The sequence below is a fragment of the Patella vulgata genome, chromosome 9, assembly GCF_932274485.2.
Source record: "Patella vulgata chromosome 9, xgPatVulg1.2, whole genome shotgun sequence".
Classification (NCBI taxonomy): Eukaryota; Metazoa; Mollusca; class Gastropoda; family Patellidae; genus Patella; species Patella vulgata.
In genome coordinates this window covers 26,788,699-26,806,387 of record NC_065887.2, presented here as the reverse complement: position 1 = coordinate 26,806,387, position 17,689 = coordinate 26,788,699, and the positions used below count along the sequence as shown (strand labels likewise).

Here is a 17,689-nt window from a genome sequence, read left to right as displayed (position 1 = left end):
GTACAATGAAAATGTGCTTTGAACTTCTCAAAGACACATTGCAAATGTGCTTTGAACTCTTAAAGACACATTGCAAATGTGCTTTGAACTTCTCAAACGTTATTAGGTATTCTAGAAATTAAGCATGCCCCCCCTTGGTCATCACACCCATCCCTACTGTTAGCCATAAGGAGGGATAAGTGTAAGTCAAAACATTTATTGGACCCTTACTTTTAAAGTAAATGGTGAGGTGGGTTATGAATGTGTAGCTTGGGTGAAGTTAGGTTAGTCTTGAATATAGTTGCCACATGCACCTGTTTCTTCTTCTAAAATTATGGTAAAATGATGATATATCTGAACGAAAATTTTTCTTCTAATAGCCTATTACCATCCATATTGAATGATAGTGGTTTTTTTTTTTAATGAGATGACTTTAAGATAAATATGTATATTTTACCACTATTGACATTATGACGTAAGGTTTTATGACGTTCGCCGAATCCATCTTACTGTTAAAGGAGAATACATGTGCACATTTTTAATAGCCATCTAGTTGAATGGCTATTTTGACTGTGGTTGCCATATCAGGAAAAGTTAACTTTAGAATGTAATTATTTTTCTTCAGTTATGTGATATAAAGTGTACTGGTCCACAGAGTTTCCAAGCTCATCTATCTGGAGCTAAGCATTCATTTGTAAGTATTTAAATTTTATTTTTTTACAATTAAACTCCTACTGACATTATGGTTGGTAAGGCCATCTTACTTCATCTTTAAAGTCTAATTAAAAACAGTTTAAAGAATATCAATTTCAGCAATAACACACACATGTATTCATTACCATCATCATTACATAAATCTGTACAAAACACAATAAAACACTCTACATGTATATTAGAAGCACATTTTCAAAAAGGGTTTCCAGATATAGGATTGTTCTAATTTTCACTTCAGTACTGCAATGATATGCAAGACACTGATGACATATAAATGGATATATGTTCATCAATATAAGGTTATCTATGCTGAAATTATAGTAGTTAATCGAGGGAAATGATATGAAAATCAACATTTGAAAATCTTTAATAGATTTTTAAAACATGTTGAAGTGTCAATTAATGTCATAACCCTGGAATAACACTTCACAAAATATACTGAAATGTCTTTGAAGACATTTAATGCGTGTTGTTTAACAACATATTTATTATGTTATTTTATAGAACGAGGGTGGTAAGGTTTATTTATATATTCATACAAAGAGCGTGCATTTCATTTGTGTGTTATACTTATATTCGACGCGATTAGTACATGTAATATTTTGTTGAATTTTAAAAAAGGAAATCCCATCTATACTTAGATGTCTTTTCATAAAACGTATTTATGAAATGTGCTATACAAAATAAACCTGTGTGTTAAGACATGCAATCTATGCATCACATCTATATTTAGTTTTATTCAAAAAGTGATATCTTTTCACAATTTCTTAAAAAATATTTATGAAATATGCTACACAAATTAAGACATGCAGAATTATCAGAAAAGGAGAAATTTACTGGAAAATACACAAAAATTTGTTTTAAAATATATTGTGGAGATTAGTTTTAAGCATTTGAACTTTGAAAAGAGGTTTTATAATGCAACATAAATATTGAAAATCTACAAAACAATTTAATTGACTTCTGCCGGGAAAACAAAATGTCAATAAGACTAAGAGGATAAATGCTCATGGTGACAAGGGATTGATTGCTGTGCTGGAAAAACATGTTTAGTGATTAAAAGTGGTGAGTGATCTATCAGGTATCATTTGTAATATTAATCTTCACTGAATTGATACATTTAATTAAACCTGATGGGTGTCGAATAGTATTAATGGACATGTTATACAATATAATTAACAGGTAAGTACTCTAGCTTTAAATGTTTGTGATTTCTGTTATTTATTGTGTGAAACTTATTTATGCTTTTCAGAGTGTTGAGAATTACTGTAGCCGTGGTAAGTAGCCTGTCTATATCTATTTCGTAAGTATACAACGCACACCGTATCAAGCACCAGAAAGATGCTTCTTGTTGATTTTGAAGCTATGAAGATGAAATACCAGTCAAGAATAGAAGAGACAAAAATCACAAGAAGTATATCTAGATACAAAGATGACTTCTAGAAATATCACAGTGCTTAAGTAAAAAGATATTCATTTATGTTCAATGGTTTACAATATTCATCGGACAGAAAGGGGAGGTGAGGGGCCTGCATGGGTTTACAAAATATATAAAAAAGGAGTATGCTTTACAAGGTTTTATATATTTTGAAAACAAGAATGGGACCCTGACAGGCAGTAACATTATTGTGAAATATTACTGGAGACTGTAGGGTTTACAATAACGCTATCCTACATGTAATAGGGGCAACATCCTCGGTATCCCCAGTGGTATCATTCCATTCTTCTCCACTAAACCCTGGGTCCATTCACTTGGGAGACATAAAGACAAATTATCTGCCCTTGATAATTGTACTATTTTTATCAAGCAATCAATAAATTCAAAGTAATTTGAATTTTATTGCAACTAAATCGAGCATACAAACTACTTTATTGTGGTTAACGTAAACAATGACGCTAAGACTGGTGGTATTTAAATTGTTGGTTTGATTGGTTCGTAGAATCAACCTATGATCAAGGGCACATAATTTGAATTCATGAAAACACTGTGAATGGACCCAGGGCTTAGTGGAGTAGAACGGAACAATGAAACTGGGGATACCGAGGATGTAGGGGCAAGTGCTTATAGAATTGTAAAGAACATGCATATACAGATCTTTACATATTAGGAAAATTGTTACTGTTACAGTACACTTGCTATCTCATATATTTTTTTTTGATTTTGATTAATGGTTAAGATCAATTGTTCTTGACTTTTATTGAAATATAAAGGAAATCTAACATAGGCACTGACAAAACCCATTGAGGAACAGGGATTTACATTCGTAAATAATTGAATGGGGGTTTTCAGTACTGAAGTAATTTCATAGTAACAGGATTCATGTTAAGAGATAAAATACATTCAGGGATTTATATTGAATTTGCTGATAACATTCAGATTTGAAAATGAACAAATATGGAAGGTGGAACAAAAATTTATGGTTTTGAGTAAATAATGGAATACAAATTATCTGCAAATATATTGCATGTGAAATTTCATTATTTAATTATACTTTAGATATGTTACATTTTATAAATAGAATTATGCAGAATTTGTAAAGGGGAAGGTGGTTGGGCGCACAAAAGGACTGCATCATTAAGACAGTTAAGGTTTATATTTTATAAATTTAGAATCCTACATTTTGGGAGAATTCTTAATGAACTCCTATGAAATCAAAGTTCAAATTCCCAGAAATTAAACATTATATGGGCATACACTTGGACCACATAAATTTTTTGAAGTTTTAAAAAAAACCTCAACCCAAAAATTTGTTCTCAGGGTTGTTAACAAAAGCAACAGAAAGCCAAATGAAATGAAATGGAGTTTAACGTCCTACTGTTCTGCTCCTAACCTGGGCTAATGAAGACGGGCATACGCCATACAGTGTGCTATGAGGGAAATTTTGCCCGGACAGCGGCACTACGGCCTACTCTTATATCGAATTCCAACTGCCAAGGGATCTTTTACGTGCACGCCAATGTGTACACAGGACCTCGGTTTTTCGTCCCATCCGAACGACTAGACAGCTTTCCTTGTCAGCCCCTCCGTCCTGCATCACTGACAAGGGAGAACCACGGCGGAAAATCTGGATGAACTTTCTCGGCCAATGCAAGGATCGAACACCCGACCTCCAGGCTAGCGAGCTAGCGTCTTACCCACTTAGCCACGTGATCCCCAAAAGCCTAATGACTATGTCTCCTTTTCAGCAACTATCATGGCCAGAAAAAAACAAAGTATGATGGACAGCTTCTCACCACTCCCACCTTCTTTTAAATTACCACTGAATAAATGTCCATTTGAGAATATCCTCCAGATTCCAATCTGTGTCTATATGTATAGACACACATAGATTGTTTGCACTTGCATTACACATTGAACAGAATGGTACATTTAATTTATCCATATTTCATTCATTTTAATCCATCAAGCCTGAACAAACCTTCAGCAATCAATTAAAAACATCTCTTGAAAAGGAACACACAATTTTCTTATCACTGAAAAGATGAAGACCTGTAAACATTACTCGTCACCTATCAAATTATCTCCCCTCTTATTAAGCTACAGAAAGAGTGAGGCTATGTGACTGACCAGCTTCATATTTATAACTTTTAACACATGGCAGCAAATTGTAGAATTTAAGGTATACAAAGTTGTGTTGTTGGTTTGTTAAAAATGTCAACTATTTATCGAATTTATGTACCTATAATACCATGATTAAAATAATTTTTCATCAAATAGACACAAGATGTAAATATGTGAAAAGAATTGCAAGAATATTTCAATTGTTTTTCACATACTCAATCAGTACACAAGAAATGATTATATTTTATTTACCAGACCAATGGTGATACAGTGATAGCACATAATTTATATTCAATGATTTTACACTTACAAACTGTTCCCTAAAGAAATGATTAAACTTCATGATTCTAAATTTTATTTTATAATTATGAAGATTAACAGTGAGGAATGGAACAACAATTTGATAAAAACATTATCATTTATACACAAAAAAAAAAATCTTTAAAAGATTCATCATATTTTAATAAATTTTGTTTAGCCTACCCTCCCTGCACTACATGAACATGAACATCTAAATACTTCCTAAATAATTTTGTTTAGCTTACTCTCTCTTCACTACATGCACATCTAAATACTTCCTTAGAAATTTTGTTTAGCCTACTCTCCCTACACTACATATAAACATCTAAATACTTCCTTAGAAATTTTGTTTAGCCTACTCTCCCTACACTACATATAATAAACATCTAAATACTTCCTAAGTAATTCTGTTTAGCCTACTTTCTCTACACTACATGAACATCTAAATACTTACTTGGTAATTTTGTTTAGCCTACTCTCCCTACACTACATGAACATCTAAATACTTCCCAAGTTATTCTGTTTAGCCTACCCTCTCTACACTACATGAACATCTAAATACTTCCTTGGTATTTTTTTGTTTAGCCCACTCTCCCTAAATTACATGAACATCTAAATACTTCCTTGGTAATTTTGTTTAGCCTACTCTCCCTACACTACATGAACATCTAAATACTTCCTTAGTAATTTTGTTTAGCCTACTCTACCTACACTAAATGAACATCTAAATACTTCCCTAGTAATTTTGTTTAGCCTACTCTACCTACACTAAATGAACATCTAAATACTTCCTTAGTAATTTTGTTTAGCCTACTCTACCAACACTACATGTACATCTAAATACTTCCGTTAGTAATTTTGTTTAGCCTACTATACCTACACTAAATGAACATCTAAATACTTCCCTAGTAATTTTGTTTAGCCTACTCTACCAACACTACATGTACATCTAAATACTTCCTTAGTAATTTTGTTTAGCCTATTATACCTACACTAAATGAACATCCAAATACTTCCCTAGTAATTTCGTTTAGCCTACTCTACCTACACTAAATGAACATCTAAATACTTCCTTAGTAATTTTGTTTAGCCTACTCTACCAACACTACATGTACATCTAAATACTTCCTTAGTAATTTTGTTTAGCCTACTCTACCTACACAAAATGAACATCTAAATACTTCCTTAGTAATTTTGTTTAGCCTACTCTACCTACACTAAATGAACATCTAAATACTTCCTTAGTAATTTTGTTTAGCCTACCCCCTCTACACTACATGAACATCTAAATACTTCCTTAGTAATTTTGTTTAGCCTACTCTACCTACACTACATGAACATCTAAATACTTCCTTAGTAATTTTGTTTAGCCTACTCTACCTACACTACATGAACATCTAAATACTTCCTTAGTAATTTTGTTTAGCCTACTCTACCTACACTAAATGAACATCTAAATACTTCCTTAGTAATTTTGTTTAGCCTACCCCCTCTACACTACATGAACATCTAAATACTTCCTTAGTAATTTTGTTTAGCCTACTCTACCTACACTACATGAACATCTAAATACTTCCTTAGTAATTTTGTTTAGCCTACTCTACCTACACTAAATGAACATCTAAATACTTCCTTAGTAATTTTGTTTAGCCTACTCTACCTACACTAAATGAACATCTAAATACTTCCTTAGTAATTTTGTTTAGCCTACCCCCTCTACACTACATGAACATCTAAATACTTCCTTAGTAATTTTGTTTGGTCTACACTCTCTTCACTAAAGAGCACCATTAGTAATTCTTTATTATTTGGATTCAAGCTGCAGCTACTGTGATTGGTTAAGCCATTTTTGTTGAAACCTAAACAACTGTTTATTGGGTAAATGAGATATCTAGTCAGGTGAACTGAACACACATTTCTAAAAGATGTTGTATGACTTGAGTGTAAATATACAAATAATCAGTATAAAAATACAAAATTAAAAACATGTATAAAACATTATGTGATAATAGAATGTTGATTGTATAAACATGTACTAAATGGTCAGATTCTTTGTGATATATCTTTATATTAAAGGTGATCATAGACAAAGAAATTTATTAAAAATTGTTTTGTTGCTTCGTCTATTAGTATTTTTTAGAAAAATCATTTGGTGAAATGATGTAGAGATCTTTCTATCAATGTTGCAAAATTTAACTTAAAACAAAAACAAAATAAAGTAGTTAATGGGTAGACTATACAAGGCTTGAAATATTTGTTTTTGAAATAAAAATGAATTAAAAAATCGAAAGAAATTTTGGCCTACCTTTTTACTTTGATGTAAAAGGACATGATATATCTAACTAGACCGGTTCTATATTGGTTGTTTATTAAGCATGATCAACTACATGAATAACCCTGGTCATCTCTTAAATAAGACTTTATTGTCGAATCTTGAGTTTTCACAGACTATTCTAATACATGTAGCCTCAGGCTACTAGGAATCCTATCAAATTACAAAGACATTTGTTTTACACACATCTCAAAGAATCTGTGCCTTTAGTAATTGAAAAATGATTTTTTAAGAAAAACATTTACGTATTTTTCAGGTAAATCTACTGTAAAGAAAACACAAATTAAATTAGTTGCCAGTCAACGTAAATCATTGACACTAGAACTGATAAAACTTGTTACAGAACCTATCATTGGTTAGTTTGTATATTCTAACTTTTAACTTTTCAACTCAAGCTCCCAAATCGTTAATGGTCTTAAAAATAGAATGCTTATTCAGAATTTAAGAACCGAAATCCTACAGGATTTTACCTGCAGTAACTTGATAACACTGTTTTAAACTCTTTAAATTAGAGAGATAAAAACAAGGTCTTATTCAAAAAGTGCACTAAAACTTCACTATAGCACTTTTGGTAGGGATCCACTAATTGTATCCATCTAGTCACCTCATTATACTGAAAGGTTTCACTATAGCACTGTTGATAAGGATCCACTAATTGTATCCATGTATCTTGTCACCTCATTATACTGAAAGGTTTCACTATAACGCTGTTGATAGGGATCCACTAATTGTATCCATGTATCTAGTCACCTCATATACTGAAACATTTCACTATAACGCTGTTGATAGGGATCCACTAATTGTATCCATGTATCTAGTCACCTCATTATACTGAAACGTCTCACTATAACACTATTGGTAGGGGTCCATAAATTGTATCCATGTATCCTAGTCCCCTATATATTATACTGAAAGGTTTCACTATAACCCAGTCGTTGGGGTTCATTAATTGCACCAATGTATCTTGTCCCCTATGTATTGGGAGCAATATTAAAACCTGCCTTGTAGCAAACCATCTTGTGGGGTTCCATTGTATGTTTATATGTCATTGTGTAGCACTAAGGCACTCTCATATTATCAGAGCTTTTTTCTGTTTGAATGATATTCTTCTCAGTTTCTACATAATATTTCCAAATACATCTTTCTTCTAGCCATATAATAATGCAAGAATATGTATTTAAACTATAGTTTGTATATGATATTTTCAGGTTTAGATTATATAACAGAATTTCACAAACAAGATCCTAAAGCTATCATGACATGTGTTTGTAATCTATGTGAATCAAAATGTGATGAACATACAGTTGTATCACATTTACTGGGTACCAGACATCGTCTTAATTATATGGTAAGATATATCTACTCATCAGAGAGTAATGTGCTAGCTTGTTAACCAGGAGGTCTTGGGTTTGATCCAATGTTGACAGTTCCTTAGGATTTTCTGATGTGGTTATTCTTATCAGTGGTACAGGACAAAGGGTCTGGAAAGGAAGAGTATTTAGTTGTTCAAATGGCACTTAAAAAACCAAGGTCTTATGTACATCTTGTGTTTTAAAAGAATAAGTGGAAATCAACGCTTGAACACACAGTCCATTATATCTCAGCATCGGATTTATCTGTGGCTGTTATTAAACAAAACAACACATAAATCCAGTGAAATCAACAATTTTATTTTTCACTCCTATCATAGAGGCAAATCCATTTTAGATTAAATTTTGGTGTATGTGTCAAGTCATTTTGAAATTAGCTTGCACTAAAACAAGATTCCTTTCCCTATTGTGGTGGCTGTGCACAATCGTAACTAGAAAATTTGTCTAGTTGTTCTGGTCAGAAACAAGACCAATAATCATTGCATAAAATAGTTGTGCACATAGAATAAACACTGCTGATCGGCTTAATTTACATACCATGCCATAGAAATTTACTTCCATTTCCACAATGGTAACTTGAGCACACATAAATCCTAGTTTATAGTATCAAGATCACTTTACATTGGGAACAGCAGTGGCTCAGTGAGGAAGACGTTGGCTCGCTAACCTGGAGATCCTGTGTTTGTTCCCAGTGTTTTAGCCGTAAAAAGTTCATCAGGATTTTCTGGTGTGGTTCCCCCTTGTTAGTGGTGCAGGATAGAGGGTTTGGCAATGGACGAAAAAAAAGGTACCGTGTACACATTGGGGTGCACATAAAAGATCCCCTCCTCACAGTTGAAATGTGATATAAGTAGGCTGTAGCGCAGCTGCCTGGGAAAAATTTACCTCACAGCATATAAGCACACAACATGTATATTGCATATGCCTGTCGTCATTAGCCCAGTCGCAGCAGGACAGTAGGATGTTAAACCCAATTTCTTTTCACATTAAACCCCATTTCATTTCAATTTCACTTTACATTGTACAGAAAGAACATCACACTGATTATTTTAACCATTCTAAGAAGTTTGGTGGAAAGAAGAATCAACAGACATTTGTAGAAACTTTAACACAAGATATAGAGAAGGCAGATGGTAAAGGGGTACCAGTGGTTAAAATCATTGTAGAAGAAGAAGTAGAGGAAGAATTAGAATTTCAAGCATTATTAAAGGGTCGTGCCATTCTACCCACACCATTAAAACGATCAATTAATCCTACAGAGACTGATCCAGGTTTGAATAAGTTTATTAAAGATATAAATAAATTGTATTGATTCATAAAATAATTTATGGTTAGCATTTAGCATACCAAAATCTTTAAGTGGCATTTAGAGCTTAAGAAACAGATTAACAGAACACAATATATATGGGAAACTATGACTGCTTTTATTATATAAGCACAATGTTTAGACAAGTATCCTCTTATCTTTATCAAGTACAATCTTAACGGTAAGAGAATACTTGTCAAAACGTTGTGGTTATACTTATAAAACCAGTGATTGTTTTTACTATGTATAGCAGTCGTACTGTAGCATACTGAGGTGTTACTTACCACAGTAAGTAAGTAATTTGATTTTATTCAGGGTTATAATTAATCGATATATGGAATCATTTTGAATATACTGATGTACTTGAATGTACAAATAACAAGAAAATAAGAAAATCCACAGTTTTTTAGGGTAATAAGTATCTGATTCTGGAAAGGTCATTTAATTGGTCTTGGGGCATAAAGTTTTGATATTGTAGGCTAGGTCTTAGTTCTGGGTTTGGTTGACGTCTAACCTTGTGAACTTTCTTTGGGTTATCTTGATTCTACCCACTTAAAAAGAATCCTGCTCTCAAACATACTAGTGATATAAACATTGTTCATGTTATAGTTAATCTGAGAATCATTGTTTAATGTGTTTTATATAATTCAATGTGTGTTTTGTTTCAGGAAGTAAAAAAGGCAGATACAGTAATTATAAAGGTAGTTACATATACTCATATTATCAATATTCAATGATGAAAACTGTAAACAATAAAACTTGCCCAATATGTTTATATATCAATATATATACTGGGTAATTTATCGTTGACCACTTCTTGTCATGGGTGTATGTATAAAACAAAGCCTTTCCATATTTGTGTCTTTAAAACTTCATTTGATACCTACCCTGTCTTAATACACCTTTGTCTTTTTCGTATTACCTTTAGTTTATTATAGGTCTATATGAAGAGCATAATTAACTTTGAGCTCGTTTTGTGGAATCTAGCTCATTACAAATAGACATTTATTATTATTAAGTGTTAGATTGTTGTTACATTTAAATTCTAATACAACATATGTGGAAATATTTTATGTGCTTTAATTTGTAATTACAGATGAAACTCAAGATATGTATGATGAAGATGATAGGTAATCAGATTATTGTTAGATATGAGTTTAAATTGTTTTACACCATGTTACAGATTGTAATGACTACATAACATGCACTGTTTACTTTTCCGAGTTTTAGTGAGTAGTTAATCAGTTTGTTAATTACTCAACATCGCTCAAGAAAGTAAACAGTTGTAAACCCAACACTCTTTATCCAATCTAGACGGACCATTTTAAACAGTAGGAACCCAATATTTTTCGATGATTTTCAGTGAACAATGGTTTGAAACTAAACATTAAATACACAGACTCCTGCTAAAACAACTACATGACACCTGAGTTCTAGTTATGTATGTTACTATATAGTCAGTTAGTTAATCCTCTTGCTTGAAATTCCTATCTCATATTTATATTTGAAAAGAAAATTATAATGCTATTTAAGACAGTAATTTAGACAATTAAAAACGAAAGTAAAATAGTTTAGATACCAACTTTGCTGCGATGATTTTGCATAGAAATGAATTATCGTTCAGAGGTCGACAGGTAATTCAGGCCTCGAAATGTTTAAAAAAAGCTTTTCTTCATACCTGTTGCTTCAGTAAATAACCCGTCACTCTCAATTATCAAACTCAAAGACTAATCACATCACACATATCCATACATGTAGGTACACACGCACGTGGTTAGGTCTTTGAGGTACATTGCTCTATATAAATATCGTAATATGAAACCTTTTTATTTCTTCGACATCGGATTGCCTAAAAGTTCTTCAAAGTCGGCGAATCTGCTTTGGCTCAACGACTCGAAGATTCGTACAATTCTATCATCCGTATCCAAGTGAATTCCGCAAAGTATCATGGTACCACACTTCCGTACTAAATCGAATACTTCACCGTTGTTGTAGAATTCAGATTTTAAAATATCCGTAATAAATTGAATATCAAAACACAAATCACACCTGTGCATGGCACCGTATTTACATCTACCGCGTGCGAAGGACAGATAATGCCACCTGGAATTCCCTTCTCACATATCCAGACTATATTTACGCTACAAATTATATTTATATATGAAATATTTTTCCGACCTGATTTTTTGATTTTGTCAAATTGTCTTATAAATTATTCATAGCTTTATTTATGGAAATTGTTTAAAACATTTTAAATGATTAAATACACCAAGCAACAGGCCTTGTGCATTTCCATTCCAACCACTACTATATTTACTGTGGAGTCGTTACGGTAGAATTATTTCAGGTGACTTGGGGGTGCGTTTTAATTTATTTAGATATAATACTCCATAATGCTATAAACTAGTGTCAAGCAGATGGTGTGAAATTCATTGATATAAAATTGTCTACTTCCAAACTGTGTGAGTAACTGTAGCCTACCACAGAGCGAAATGTAAACAGTGCAAATGGCAGCTTTTCGCGGTATTTCCGTGCTTAATTCTTGCATTTAGAAACAAATAATTAAATGTACGTGACGTGGACGTGAGTATTGTGGTCAATTTACTGAACATCAAGTAAAATTTTGTCCACCTGTCTCAAGTGACAGGTAGTTTTATTTGCTACCTGTCAGACGAAAAAATCGCCTGTCGGCGACAAGTAGACATGCGAACATTTCGAGCCATGGGTAATTGTATAGTGACATACAAAGAATCAGCCTTGTTTAATAAAATTTTATTGATAATAGATCAATAAGAGAAGTGTTATTTACAAGGAGGAATATTTTGTAGATATGATGGGAATAGAGAAACTATAGAACAGGATCAACAACAATATACAGGTTATCAAGATCATTATGATGAATATTCAGGTAAAACAGAACGATTGATTTTTCTCATTTAGGGTTGTCTGTACTGTATTCATGTGTTAAATTGTTTCAATGGCATTTAGTAATTGAACTATAATATATAGGTCACAATTCTATAGAATACAGTTACTGAGCTTCTCTATTCTTTATCCAGTACCAGTAATAAACAGTATTACATAGAATTGTGACCTGTGGATGTATTGTTGGAACCACGGTAAGTCTGTTTTGACTGTTCTATGATACATAATATAACTGTGTATCTCAGTGATTTTATAAGTGAATATTGAATAACATTATAACACTGACACCGTGTGATCAAACCGTCTCAGACTTTATATATACACACTCTACTGTGTACGTACACCTCAGTTCTTTTGATCCAAGCCTACAAACTACTAGATCCAGGTCAGGATTTGTACCTAGTACATTCTAGTTCGAGAGTCAATTGCCCTTACTGGTCAACTACCACAGGCCCCTAACACATACTAAAATTTGTTCAATGAATTTGCTTTGAACTACTAAACCTTATATGAAGGATACATCATTTCAATATGTTATAACCAAATGAATATTTAAATAATTGTGATTTACTTTTGTAGATAATCCTTATTTATATGGTGATGATGAGCAGGATATCGACATTGGGCAACAGAACATGAACACATATCCACCAACTGGCAAAGATGACACATATCCACCAGCTGGCAAAGATTTGTTTCCACAATCTGGTAGATCTTATCCTCAGCATGAAAAATTATCACACTCAGATAGTCGTCCACCTTCCATCCTTGGAAATCAACCCTTCATTCATGATGATCAACGATCCAGCCGTGGTAATAAACCATCGCTCCTTGGTAATCAGCCATCCCTCCTTGGTAATCAACCACCGCTACTTGGTAATCAGCCATCCCTCCTTGGTAATCAACCATCCCTTCTTGGTAATAAACCAGCCCTCTTTGGTAATCAATCATCCATCACCAGTCATCAGTCATCCCCTGGCAGTCATCAAGCAGCACTCAGTAGTCATCAACCTCTACTTACAAGTCAACAACGTTCACTCAGTGGTCATCAGTCCCCGCTCATCAGTCAACAATCACCTCTCTTAAGTCAACAGCAGCCTCCCTATGGAAGTCATCAGTCACCCCTATCCCTCATGAGTCAGCCTAGTATTTCTATAGAAGAACAAGAAGCTATAAAAGCTCAGGAAGAAAAATTAGTAGAAGAAAAAATAGAGAAAGAAGTACAAGCTCGATTACAGAAGATTTTAAGTATGAAAAAACCTGAAGATTCTGGAGAGTACAGAAAGACAAAGGTAAAATCTTTATTTTACATTAAAAGAGCAATGCCATATTTTAATGAAACAAATAGGTTAATTCGGTGAGCAGTATTCTTGAATCTTGGGAAAGTTAGTGACAGGCTGTGTGTGGATGCAAACTTTACATGTTGGTGTTTGATTAGTAATGATATAATGAATTTATAGAGCGCCTGCATTCCAGTAAAGATTACTGCTCCACGGCACTATTGCATCTTGTAAAAATGGTAGAAGCACAATAAAATCAATATGAATTATAAATATAATAACGGAAAATTTTTAGAATTAAAAAGTTCATTTATTAAAAGTCGTCACAATCAATACATAAAACAAGTTCAGTTTTTAAAAGCCATTACATTTTGTCTTTTCAGAAACAAGCAGCAGGAATGAGTAGTATGAGTGTGTTAATGCAATCCTTAGTAAGTTTCGAATTCATTTTATTGCTTGGAGATCATAACAGCTGGCTCACTAGCAGGAGTGCCCAAGTTTTATCTTGGGTGTTAATCAAAACAGTTCCTCAGATAATTATTTCATGGGTTGTTACTCTTGATCAATTTATAGTGTCTTGTAAATGCTCCCCTTTACCTACAAAATGAATATGCAACAACATTGATGGTCTGCTTGGATGTATATTTATTTTCCTGCCAACCTATTAAACTAATGCTTAATGTCGATCATACCGCTGAATTGTACCCAACACTAAATACTCTAAAAAATTTTAACAATAGAAAACCGTCATGCCTACAATTTATGTAACTTTATCTCCAAAATTTTATATAAGCAATGTCCTGATTATCTGTTCGATCGTTTGTCTTTCTTTGAAACTCCGTACACCAACATTAATAATAAACTAAATACTCTGCGACCAAAACTTAATGTTTTTAAAAACAGATCCATTTTAAAGGCTCAAACATATGGAATGCTCTACCAGCTTCTATAAGACTGACCATTAACTTCAATTGTTTCAAGAAACAACTTTTTAAATTCTCTTACTGTCAAAGAATAATACTGGTACCCTCTATGTCCATATAAATATATAGGTAATTTTCCATTGCTTTGCATTAATCGTACATTTTGTAAGTTGTGGGTCTCTTTTTTGGTGCTGTCATCTTTTGTATTATAATTTTATCCTGCTTCTGCAGCCTAATCTTTTAAATTTATTATTATAAATAAATGTTTTATTTACAGTCTGATTCACTGATATCTAATGAAGATGAGGCAGAAATGGCTCTACAAGTATCTAATGCATTAACTCAAGCCTTATTACATTATAGAATGAAAACTCTCTCTCCAGAGGTAAATTCCTTTAGCTTTTTTTTTAATTCTAAACAAGTTCTGTAAAGTCACTTTTATTCCACACCCAAAATTTCATCTGCATGTATATTGTTGGCACCCCAACTCATTGTTCTGTCTGCTCACATTTCTTCTGAACACTCAAAGAGGGCAGAGTTTTTGATATAATTATTTCAAGTTTTTGCTACGTATGTATGGCTATTTATAAGGCATACATACCACTGGCTGAACACTACTTCATGGACCGAAGATAAGTTATTTACTGTCAGTGCACTTATATAAAAAATCATTTTGACAAAAACATAAAAAGCCATGAAATGTGATAAAAACATTGTAAAAATATCATAAAATTTGATAAAAACATCATAAATTAATCATAAAATTTGATTGAAAAATATAAAATTCCCACTAGAAGCTTTCTTAAAAATATAAATTTTTGACAAAAATCTGTGAGAGGACTAACCCTATCAATAGTCAGCGCTCCTTGAAATTCTGTTCTGAAATTGGGGGGTTGGATGGCCGAATGGTTAGCACGTGCGCGCTGTATCATAAGGTCTGTCATTGAATCAACTGGCGTGGTTTCGATTCCCCTTTTGTACATGACAAGGAATAGGGTCGCCTCTCTCTCTCTCAGTTCCGAAGTTTACTGCCCTTTTAGGAAAACCTTGTGATAGAGGCTACAGTTTTAAACAGGTTTATTCCTAAATTGATATAAAGCATTTCAGCAATGAGATAATGACCAATATTTCCCATTTCTCTGTCCATCTGTTGCAAACTGGCATGACAACCACTTGTATAAAAGTTGGATTGTTTGGCTAATCATAAAGAGGAACCCAATCAAAATTCAGACTTTGACAATCCATTTTGTCAGAATTGTTTGACCCATCACAGTATCAGAATTCCTGTGACTTGTATGCATAGTAATAGACCAAGATCCCCCAAACCTGAAGTCAACCATCAATATGTTAATGATGGGTATAAATTGGGTTGTCTGGTGTATATTATTATAAGATATATATCCTGGTTGTAAACACACAGATAACTTTGGCCATGTGATTTCATTTCCCCATAACTCAGCAGTAGGACACACATCATATTTCATTTCATTCATACCTCCCCCGATTCCCTAAAGAGACAATGTCCATTTCTGCTAAATCTTTCATGTTACAAGAGTCTGCCCAATTTTATCGTGGATGGAATTTACAAACAGCCAGTGGTAATATTCAGCTGACAAAAAATGTACAATTATTTCTTTGATTGCTTTACAGATGTTAAAACAGGTTATTCCAAATGCTACAGAACTCCAGTTGTCTGGAATTGATAACCAAGGTAACTTTCCTCCTAGACCAGTTCCACTACCATCATCCAGATCTCATATATCTGGTGGAAGTGGTGACAGATCTTCACATTGGAACCAAGATACATCAATATATGACCAGTCTCCATTACAGAATCAACCTGTTTCATGGAACCAACAACAGCATCTTCAACAATGGAATCAAGTAACAGAATCCAGTCCTTCTAACAAAAACGGAAGTCATTCTAAATCTGATGTTGTTAGTCAGGATAGTCCTAATGATTGGTCCTATAATAACATAAGCATGGATGCCAGGATTGAAAGTTTTCAGAATAATTTGTTAAAATGGAATGGTGGTACTCAATCCGAGGCCGTGCCAGCTCCACCTCCACCTACTTCAAATACCCCACTTTATACTTCAAATAATTATCTGACATCATATCCAGCTAATACTATTTTCTATCAAGGTATTCCTGAGGAGTATGCTAACTTCCTAGGTAATAGCAATACTTCATGGCCTACCAACCCCCCTCTTCCAACACATGATGCACCGAAACCACCTCTACCACCTAATTAAAAATGAAATGATTGATACCAACTTTAAGTTAAGGCTCATCAGTGATTTATTTTGCATTGATAAGACAGGAGGGTCATAAATATGTAGATAGTGGGTATTTTCATTTAACAGTATCGTGAAAATGATTTCATTGGCATTATGCTGTTGTAATGTTTAGTTGTGTTCGTGAAAGGTTCAGCTCGTGGAATATTTGACATTCTTGTTTTCTTGCTGCTGGTTGTTTTTTACCCATGAAAATATATTGAAATTAACGATGAATTGATATGGAGATAAGGATATATGCTTGTTTTTATGATGTTTTATATTTACCATAAAGAATGTGTAAATACTGACCACGCCTTTTCCTTAGAGGAAAGTGAGAGATATATTTCATACCAGAAATCTGTAGAATTACTGGACTTCTTTGTTGTGTTTTCTTTGTGATCGTAATTACGCCCATCTGTTGTTCAGTCTTCATTGTTTGTATCATCTTTAAAGTGGTATCAAAATTATTTTAGTGCTAACAACATAAAGTGCATAAAGTAAAGTGCTAAATGTATCTGAAGAGTTTGTTGTAGAATTGTATTGTTCATTGTAAAATGTTTTAATGGGATTAATATTTTGTGTACAATCTATAATTGAATTCATCACTTATCATTTTGTACTGTCAATTTAAGACAAACTGTATGTCAGATATTTGACATGTAACTTACATTTGTGTATTATAAATTTATCAAGAAATAAATTATAATGAAAGTTTTAA

General features: G+C 33.1%; 1 protein-coding gene across 1 annotated transcript in view; it reads left to right on the top strand.

Annotated features, from left to right (window-relative positions):
* Positions 1 to 17,689, top strand: part of LOC126831493 (uncharacterized) — a 21,112-nt gene extending 3,423 nt beyond the window's left edge. The window contains exons 5-16 of the mRNA XM_050562015.2: positions 605 to 673; positions 1,946 to 1,970; positions 7,144 to 7,242; positions 8,096 to 8,235; positions 9,285 to 9,528; positions 10,232 to 10,264; positions 10,660 to 10,693; positions 12,392 to 12,471; positions 13,068 to 13,780; positions 14,152 to 14,199; positions 14,969 to 15,076; positions 16,342 to 17,689. Of these exons, the coding sequence (XP_050417972.1) occupies positions 605 to 673; positions 1,946 to 1,970; positions 7,144 to 7,242; positions 8,096 to 8,235; positions 9,285 to 9,528; positions 10,232 to 10,264; positions 10,660 to 10,693; positions 12,392 to 12,471; positions 13,068 to 13,780; positions 14,152 to 14,199; positions 14,969 to 15,076; positions 16,342 to 16,947 (2,199 nt within the window). The 3' untranslated portion in view covers positions 16,948 to 17,689. The remainder of the gene's footprint in view (positions 1 to 604; positions 674 to 1,945; positions 1,971 to 7,143; positions 7,243 to 8,095; positions 8,236 to 9,284; positions 9,529 to 10,231; positions 10,265 to 10,659; positions 10,694 to 12,391; positions 12,472 to 13,067; positions 13,781 to 14,151; positions 14,200 to 14,968; positions 15,077 to 16,341) is intronic.